The sequence below is a fragment of the Thalia democratica genome, chromosome 7 (assembly GCF_965202585.1).
Source record: "Thalia democratica chromosome 7, ktThaDemo2.hap1.1, whole genome shotgun sequence".
NCBI lineage: Eukaryota > Metazoa > Chordata > Thaliacea > Salpida > Salpidae > Thalia > Thalia democratica.
Genome location: NC_139171.1, coordinates 16183015 through 16193572, shown reverse-complemented (window position 1 = coordinate 16193572; position 10558 = coordinate 16183015). Strand labels below are relative to the sequence as shown.

Here is a 10558-nt window from a genome sequence, read left to right as displayed (position 1 = left end):
ACTACTGAGAAATTTTTGAAAGTAGAACGTCAACCTTTTTTTTCGTTTAATCTTATTAAAAGTCGTTTGAAAAGTTAAAAAACTACTGTACAATTTGAATAAACTACACAATAAATATTAAATTGTTAAAGTAAATTTAGGCTAGACTTTACTGAATTTTTTTTCGTTTATTGTAATCATAAATATTTAAACACCTTATTTTTGTTAGTAATACACTTTTTAAATAAACTAAATGTTAGTTAATTCTTGAAATACTTTATATTATGTTATATATTAATACTAAAATTGTTTTATTTTGTTGAATTAATGTCTAAAATGTTAATTCGTCAACAAAAATTAAATTAAAATAATCAAAGTTTTCGGATTTAACATTCAGACTTACTTTATAAAAATTATTGATTAAAACAGTCTAAATGTGATTTTAGAATTTTTAAATAAAACCTAAAACAAACATAACAAAATATTTTTATTTAAATCTTAATTCATCATTGCTTTTTATTTAGCTAAAAGATACCTTAAAGTGGATAATATTTAATTAAATCTGGCTAAAAGATTACTTATGTTAACTAACGTAGAATATAAATTTTAAACAGATCGCTTAATAACAGTAATGATTACGACAAATAAAAAAATTTTAAAGAACTTGTTGACAAACAAAAAAACTGAAAATAAAAATTCAGAACGGATTCCCCAAGTAAGTAAACCTCAAAGAGAATCAAAAGACCTCGTAAATCAAAACAGTCAGGCAAAGAATGAAACTTGTCCAGAAAAATGTTTAACAAGAAATAGTTCTTATGTTGCTTATAACCCAAAATACCGCAGTATAGGTCTAATGGATCCCAAAAAATTGCAAAATGGTAGCACTGATAGTTTTCTCGAGAAATACAGTATAAATTCTATACTGTTTGAAAGTAAATTTTGTGTAGTTTTTAGCGGTAAAAATAAAAAGTCTAGGGTCAAAGTTGCAATTAAAAGATTCAAGTGTAGAGATATTGGAAGTTATCTTACAGAAAGCGGCATGCCTAATGAGTTTTTTGTGCAAGACATGGCACAAAACATTATTGGCGACAATGGTAGAGGAAGAGTTTTAAAAGTATTGGATTGGTTCGTTTATGACAGTTGCATTGTCATAGTTTCGGAATTCGATAAAGATTTTAAATCTTTGTTCGAATGCACCACAAAACATCCTGATAAGCATTTCACTGAGGAAAAGTGTAAAAATATTTTCAAGCTAATTTGTAAACTTGTTTTTAAACTAAACGAAAACGACATATATCATCATGACATTAAGCCAGAAAATTTCCTTTATAACTCGAAAACAGGGGAAATAAAATTGTTAGATTTTGGTCACTCTGTTTTTAATGCTACAGAAGAAAATCCAAAAGTAAAGTTTTTATATGGTACTTTTGGTCTAAGAACGCCTCAGCAAATTAATGTGAACGAAGAATGTTATTCAAAAGATGTAGATTTGTGGTGTGTTGCTCAGACGTTATACTTCTGTTTGCAAGGCGATTTCGCTTTTGAGGATGATGAAGCGGTTCTTAACAAAGAACTTGACTTTAAAGTTCAAGTGAGCGAAGAGTGTGAGGACCTAGTAAGAAGAATGCTTTCAAAAAAAGTGGAAGATAGATTGACAGAAGAAGAAATATTAGAGCATCCGTGGTTAAATGAAGATGAAACCTCTAGTGAAAAAGGTCAATCTAAAAAATGGAAAACCCTAAGGAAGAGGTTCTGTTTTTGAATAGTTGTTATTAAATAAATATGTAACTAATTCTGTTTTCTTTATTTATTTAGGTTTAACCATTAGTAATCAAGTAAAAAAAAGTCAGCTCAAATTTAATCACTGTTTGACTAAGACTCATTTCAAAACAAAATAAATAAAAAACAAGTATTTAGTCTTTTAAAGTTATTACCTAAAACAATAAATAAGTGCTTAACCGCTGTTTTTATTTATTAAACTATTATCAACACCACCAATTAACAACAAAAAATAGTTTCAATAAAAGGATGCAGTACAAGTTAAATTTAAGTATTTAAAAAAACAAACTAGAGTTTTATGGTTTATCAATAAACAAATCTATAGGATTTATTTATTAAACTGTTATTTTGTTTATACTTCAGGAAGTTACATAAGAATTATACATTCAAATAGATATATTGCAGCAAAATATTAGGTGTTTTGAAGTCTTAGATATTTTGTTTAATTATTTTGATAAGTTGAGTTGGAAACTTGATATTTTATTTTCCAGTCAATGAAGTCATTATCCATTAAAGTGTTATACCTTGTGAAAGTGTTAGTTCTTAATAGTCCTAAAGCACAATTGGCTATCAAATCAAAAAATATATACATAAATTTCAAGGAAACAACGTACAATTAACAGTGAACTGTTTGCTAATTGTCAAACAAAACAACATATTTTTCCGTGTTTCACATATACTTGTAATAAAAATTTTAATTAAATTTTATTTGGAAATGTAAAAGTTAGTTGCATTTTTTCTTACTAAAGTTTTTGAACCAAAAAATAAGTAAATCAGTTTTATATATAAAAGACTTTTTTAAGCTTCTAGTGACTACAATTTTTCTTTAGTGTCACATAGTTACATTTTATATTCTACAGAAGTAGTAAAAAATTTTATAACATTAAAATGATGAAAAATTCATATTGACATCCTATACTTTAGTATAAAAATGTTTTAAACTATTTCAACATTTAAAAAGAAATTAGTAGTACTTAACTAATTCTTATGTTTGTTTTATAAAATTTTATCAGAATATTAAGAAGTAATTCTAATTTGTAGAACAAGTAATGAAAATATGAACTTATCTTAATTTTTTATTTGGATGTATTAAAAACATTTACTGTAACAGTTCACTCATTATATATTATCTCAAAAAAATTTTTTACTAGATGTTTGCAACAATACAAGTCTTTTTAATTTATTACTAATACATTTAATAGTGTTAATAACACAAGTATCATACTTTAATAACCTAGTCCTTTGTATAAAAAACTTTATGATAGTTTTAAATGATTTATCTTTACTGGTTTCAGCTTAGTTATAATCATTTCTAAAGAGATTAAGATCCTTTGTTATAAAAAGTTTTGTTGGTTTTGGACTTAGTACTTGTTTCATGCAATTTATTAGAAATCGGAAGAAAGCGTTCCATAAAGTATAAAAGTGCGGCTGCGGCCCTTATGCATTTAGTTTTTTAACTATTATTTTGGAACTATTTTTTATTAACTGATATTTTTGGATCTGAGCTGGAGAGTTAAAGATGTTCCAGTCATGTCTTTTTGTTGACAATTTTTTTCTGTACTTAAGCTTGAAATAGGTATTTTGTAGATTTTAAGCACAACTTTTTTTTGTTTTAAATAGTAGAAATTTAGGTAAAATAAAAAACAACTGAGTGTATCTGAGTATTTGAAGTACTTTGCTAACTGGAATTAACTAAGCACAAGAATAGTAAGTGTTAATATAACGATGAAAGTGTATTTTAGGGGAGCCGATCATTTCTAACCCGATCACTTCTAACCCGGTCATTTATAACCCGATCATTTCTAACCCAATCACTTCTAACTCGGTTACTTCTAACCCGATAACTTCTATCCCAATCACTTCTAACTTGATTACTTCTAACCCGATCACTTCTAACCCGTTTACTTCTAACCCGATCATTTCTAACCCGATCATTTCAAACAAGATCATTTCTAACCCGATTATTTCTAACCCAATTTAGCCCAATAATTTTTTACCCGATTATTTCTAACCCGATCACTTCTAACCTGATCATTTCTAATCCATTTTACTTGATTATTTTATTTTTTAATCTAGATTTCATTCTAAAACAAACTAGTCTTAATAAAATTATCAAAGTTTTTTTTTATTAGTTTCTTAAAAACATTATGATTTTAATGTGTTACGTAAAAAACATTATTAGTATAAACTTTAATTTTAGTATTAGCTTAACATAGGTTTAATTTATTTTTATCACCTTATTTTCTGATATCTCATTTTACAATTAATTTAATTTTTTTCATTATTTCATATTTTTTGTTCTTTCAGTCTACTTTAACGGACGTTTTACGTTAATAATATACAATTCACTAAATTGTTTACTTTATAATATTTTGAACTATTTTTCGTAGGATTTTAAAGTAAGCATTTATAACTATATCTAAGTTGGATCTTATAATATATTCACGTGATTATAATAATTTTAACATAAGCAAATTTTAAAAAGTAGACCTTTACAATAGTATTCAGATACAAAAACTTTTATATTACGGTCAGAAAACTACATTTTAAGTCTGTTGTAAATGTTGTATTATTGCTGACTAGTGTATTAACGTTTATAGTAGGTTAGATTTTAGTTTCATTTTACTAACTTTTACAAATTGTTATACAACTTGCGTAGGCCTATTAAGATAATAAAATTCAAACAAACACTAGGAGAAATTAAATATTTTTGTTATTTTAAGTAAAAAAGCCTGATTTTAAGGTATAACCTAGATATTAAAACCGTTATGTTATATAACTAACCGCAAAAGAATTTTACGTCGATTGAACGTCTTGATTTCACATCATTAATTAGTTTCTACTTAGTCCAAGAGCAAAAAAGTAACTAACAATTAAACAGGCATGTTTATTTGTATAACAAGTCCGAGGTTAATTAAATCTCGCCCAGGTAATCTTCTTTACACCCTTCACTTAAATATATATAATATACAAAATGTTTTAATTACGACTTAAATTAGTACTTTAGTTGAAATAATTTTTATTAAAATTTACTTTGTTATGAACAGTTGAAATAACGTAAGTAAAAACAAAATAAGTACTGAAAAAATATTTTTAAATAGAGTAATAATTTAATTATAGTTAAATTAAGTATAACTAGGAGCAGAAGTTTAAAAAAAAACTACATCAAGTTTTTTTGTTTCCTATAATCAACTATTTATTCAGCAATTATTACACGCAACATATTTACTTTTTGTTCATTACAATAAAGCCAGCTTGAAGTCTATTGACTTTATTCTCAGTGTTTTTTGCACCTCTAAATTCCTATAAAAGTCATGAGTTTTTTCTTCATTATAAATTAAAACCTATACTACAGTTTTACAACACAAAGCAATTTTGTTAAAAGTTTTAAAAATAGATAAATTTATCAATTAACTTATGCTTATGTTTCATATTTAATTATCGCTAAATAATCTTAAGTTTTTGTGTTTTTTGAAACCTGTGAAACAATAACTTTTAAAAGATATCAAGAAATTTTTTAAAGAAGCATCTATTATTAATCGTGAGAAACCGTTTTAGCAATTTCAGATTTTCAAAACTTTTAAATTTTCATGATAAATGTAATTTTTTTTGTCTATATACATCATATTTTGAAAAAAAAAGCAAAATAAAAAGTTTTCGGCACTTAACTTTTATACTTAAATATATTATATAATATGTCTATTTAATCTCTTAATATAATTTACCAATGGCCAAAAGAAAAAAAAAGATTTAAGTTCTAGTAAATGACGGGTTCAAAATGTATAAAAACATCTACCTCTACTTTTAAATTATTGTACAGTATAAATTTTCGTTTTAAAAACTTAAAATTTTATAATGACAATTTTAAATGAAACGACCATACTAAATAAAATAACTAAATTTTATTAAGTGTGTTATTTCAAGTTTCATAGATACTTATATCATTATTCTTAAAGAGTTGTATTTCATATAAATTCGCCCTAAATTTGCCAATCTGGTCTCCATACTCAAAAAATGTATATAAATTGTAAAAAAATATAGAATATCTTCAAAAAAAAAGGAGATAATAGTCTTTAACCGCTGCAATACTCATTATATTTCTTACACTGACGACTAATAGAACTTAATATTTAATCTTTAGAATACAGAAGACTTATTTTTTTCCTAATTATTTTCTAAAACTTATTAACTACAATTAATTAATAATCCATTTTTAAACTTTTTAAAAATAATTATTACCACGAAAATAAACCATTATACTGATGTAGTATATAGAATTTGGTTCATTCTATAGCTTGATTTTATTAGCAGCGACTTTCCTCTTTAAATAATAAAAGGTTTTTCAATATTTTCGATAGATATTTATTTAGCTTGTATTCCTAATGTGCTTTGGACTTTAAATTTAGTGGTTAGTCAATGCATTTTTTTTTACAACTGTTTGTACTGTACCTTAATTCCAACAATGTTTATTTAAATTGGATCAAATATGCTTTGGCAAAGTGACAAAAACAATTGATATAAAATCAATGAAATACCAAACGGTTGCACATACCAAAAGGTTTGATTTACGTTTAACATGGGTTGGACTTGACAAAGGCTACACAATGATATTTTTTAAGTTTCAGCTTGTGAAGAGACGAAAACACATTTCAAAGATCATTTTTATCTCAGGACAAAACGAAGCACCGACCAAAACCTCAAAAAAAAACTCAAAAACGTCATTTTAAATAGTTACCCAAGTAAGGAGTTGTAGCTAATGCATGTTTTAAATCAAGTGGTTTTTTAGTTAAATTTTAGTAAAAAAAAAAAAATTGTTGTTCATTCAAGTGTTTATGCTTTGAAGATCTTTTCAAAAATATTGAGTTAACAAACAAAAGCTCTGGTTGTCTTAGTCGATTATTATAAAGAACCATATTTGTTGTAAACAATAAGAAAACCACGTAGAAAATACATAGGTTGATTTTTGTTTTTCTTAATGGTTTATTGAAAAAAACTTAAAAATGCTCAAAATTTTTGGTTCAAGGACCTGGATACGCAAAAAGACCTCTCGGTCATCGAGTTGCACACCAAACTCCCTAATCCCTTAGATATAGCTGTTAACCTTTAAGGTTGTATGCTTTTGCTAATTGTCCGCTTTTAAAAAATTCCGAGTATTAAAGATCATTTTAAAGCACATAATTGATTTTCAAGTGTTAAAACATTAAAATAATTATGTTGTGGAAATATATTAAAACTAATACATTTTAAACATACATTATATTATAGTAAAAGTTTGACATTTAAAATAATAGTTTGTTATTAAGTTTTTGCCATACTTTAGACAAAATCTTTTTTAAGATTAAGTTTAAATTTAATAAGTAAAGCATGCTAGAAAAACTTACGTTTGTTATAAATTTTGGTAACAAACTGTATAAACTATCGTACATACGTTATTGGCTAGGTAAAACTTGATATGACTAACTACCATGGTTGCCACTGATCAAGCTGAGAAAAATTTCCTGACTTTTTACCAAAATTTTCATGACCTTTCTAAATCAAACTCTTTAATTAAACTTATTCTAAAATACATAATCTAACACTTGAAACTATATAAAGCTTTCAGTCTAATTTTAATACAGGTTAAAAACAACAGTTTTTTGCTGAATTCTATCATCAAACTTCCAGTACATCACTTAAACCATCTGTGTATGATTGATGTTTGTAATAAACAGCTCTATCAGCAAAATATTTGTATTATTACCTTATAAACACAGATTGTCTGAAAAAAAACACAATTTTTTAGCATTTCCTAGCATGAATGTATCTAGATCAGACATGTTAAAAAGCTCTGCTTTGTTTATTCGAGCGTGAAATTACTAACTTAAAACAAACCAAAGTTTATACGCTTTATTGCTGAATTACCATAGTAACTATTAGCATTTTACCAACTCTGATCAGAGTTGGTAAAATGCTAATAGTTACTATGGTAATTCAGCAATGAAGCGTATAAACTTTGGTTTGTTTTAAGTTAGTAATTTCACGCTCGAGTAAACAAAGCAGAGCTTTTTAACATGTCTGACTCTGATCTAGATAAACTAATGACATATAAGGAACTTTTACGATTAAAACCTTGAATTAATAACGAACTTTCACAACTAAAATCTTAAACAATAACAAATTTTTACAGTTGAACCTTAAAACAATAAAGAACACAAATTTTTAGAATATGTAAACTTTTGCATAATTAAAATATAAAAAAAACAATTAAATGCTGATCTGAAAAAAAAAACAATGGTTAGTCTGAGTTTGAAAACCCAATACATAAAGTAATAGTTTTCTGTTCAAATAATTCTAATCTAACACCTTAATACGAAAAATAAACTTACTCTCTACCAGTAAAATGCTATTTATCTAACTAAAAAATAAAATGTTTGTCAGACTTAGCATATAAGTTGTAAAACAACCTAGAAGTTTTAAATATCTAGTAATAAAATATGCGTTAAAAAAGGAAGGTTGTTTAAATAAGCGAAGCGAATTTATATCGTCTTGTCGACATGTGAAAAAGCTTCTTTTAAAACACAACAAATTTTAAAGCATTTTATAGTCAATTAACTGTTGTTTTCGTTAATTTTAGTTGTTTAATTAGTTAGAAGGTAGATCGATTTTTGTACTGAATATTTGTAATGTACAATATTACGTCATACTGTTTTTTGTTTTTTTGCATAACTTTTTTATCTTTGTTTAGTACAGTGCTTTGTATTTTGAATTTAACTGGCTGATGATCAAAGCTTTATGAAAAATTAACGCTATGTGAAACATATGTTCCAGAATTTTTAAAATCGCCATTTGAATAAATTATGTATTTATATATATATATATATCTAACAAGAACAACATTTAAAAACAGATATAGCAACCATATGGCACGTTTTTACAACAAACTAATAGACACATTACCGAATTATCTAACTATATATATGAGTTAAAAGACGCAAACAAAGAATAAAATTTAAAATGGTAAACATTCTGCAAAACTAAATTAAAATTAAAAAACAACAAAACATGCCGTTTAAATAGCCTATTTACATGCCGATTAAATACATAATCTAGTAAACCTTAAGCTAAACTAGATTATGTATTTAATCTTTTTTTGCATTTGTTTTATTAAACTGGCAACTGTCACAAAAAATAGTTAAGTTTTTAAAACGTAACAGTTTGCATTTTTAATTAAAACTAATTACTAGTATCAGACTTTGTAAAGAACCTTTATACTGATAGGGTTTTTTTAAGTATTTTAACCTTTTCACCAAAGTAAGTAGCTTCAGAAAAGGTACATAGATTTTTTATTGTATAACGGTTTTACGGTTTTCAAAGTTTTACGGTTAATGATTAACGAACTATTGAAGTAAACTTTTTGTTCAAACTAAAAAGTCATTAATTTGTAGTAAATGTAAACTACAAATAAGTATTTCTCGGTGTACAACAAAAAAAAATTGTATAATTATAGTTTAATTTTTTTTTTTAGAAATTGCTTTATGATTTCTTTTTGATTATTTATAAAGTTTATTAGTTTATAAAAACTTTTCAGTTTTAAAAATAAATATAACCATTAAAAAACCTATATTAAACTGTAAAAACAGATGTAAGCACACCTAAATATTATTTATATATATAAAAATAATAATAAGTTTTATATAATACGTAATACCAATAGGAAACAATAACAACTGCAGGGTACAAACTATTTTGTTTATTTTTTTCATTAAAGTCAAGCATGTTACTAATACCAAAATAAAAAGACAAATACTTGGCAAGAAAAATTTCGAAACAATTTCTTTATTTTTTTATAAATAAAAATCAGAATCTGTTGAAAAGTATTTTTTATTGAAAGACTACAAGAATTGTTAAAAATTAGAAAAATTATCTATGTTTTTAGGAAACTTAAACAAATTTTTATTAATACCTATGTTTTTAAACCTATTTATTTTATAGAACGCGACTTAAAGTTTCTGCATAGTAAGTTCTTCTTCACTTAAATCTTCTGTCTCAGACATATTTCCATTGGCTTCTATGAACTTCCTGAAATTGTCAACAGTATACCGTCCATAATAGTCGACAACTTTCCCGTCTTCACCGCTTTGAAACAGCTTGAAAAGTGCAGGCTCACCAACTCCATTTATTTCATTCTCAGTGACTTCAATCTTAGTAAATATGACGTCATCGTTTTTCTTGAAAATTCTTTTCAGTTCTCGCCATATTGAGTCGATGTGTCTTGGCAGCTTGCTTCCTTCTAAGTAAAACATCACAAAGACTTTTTTGCTCTCGTCGAAAGCAATCTGCTTTAAGTTTCTTACATTTTCGTCTTCATCTAAGGCTTCGTTTTCCTCGAGTTCAGCAAACTCTTGGTCTGAAAGCTTAGTATCTTTTTCATCTTTAGAAAACTTTTCACTGAAAACAGGTTTTTTTTCACGAAGTTCCTCTTCAGTCAAGTCTTCTTCCTCTTCAATCTGGACACCGTTTGCTTCTATGAAGTCCCTGAAGTTTTCGACAGTGAACTTTCCGTAATAATCCACGACATTTCCGTCTTCTCCGCTTTGAAACAACTTAAAAAGCGAAGATTGGCCAACTTCCTCAACTTCATTTGCAGTGAGGTAAGTTTTAGCTACAATGACGTCATCGTTATCACTATAAGCTTTTTCCAGCTCTTGAAGTTTGGAGTTGAGGTATTTCGATTGCTTGCTTCCTGGTTGTTGGAACATAACAAAGACTTTCTTGTTTTCATCGAAAGCCACCTCCTTGAAGTTTGCATCAGTGAGAACCG

The 10558-nt window shown here is 26.2% G+C and overlaps 1 protein-coding gene across 1 annotated transcript; it reads left to right on the top strand.

Annotated features, from left to right (window-relative positions):
* The first annotated feature begins 832 nt into the window (after positions 1-832).
* On the top strand, positions 833-1741 carry LOC145841136 (serine/threonine-protein kinase pim-3-like). Its single transcript, XM_082948508.1, has 2 exons — positions 833-1214; positions 1323-1741. The coding sequence occupies exons 1-2, from the start codon at positions 833-835 to the stop codon at positions 1739-1741; spliced, it is 801 nt and encodes a 266-aa protein (XP_082804634.1).
* Positions 1742-10558: the final 8817 nt, after the last annotated feature.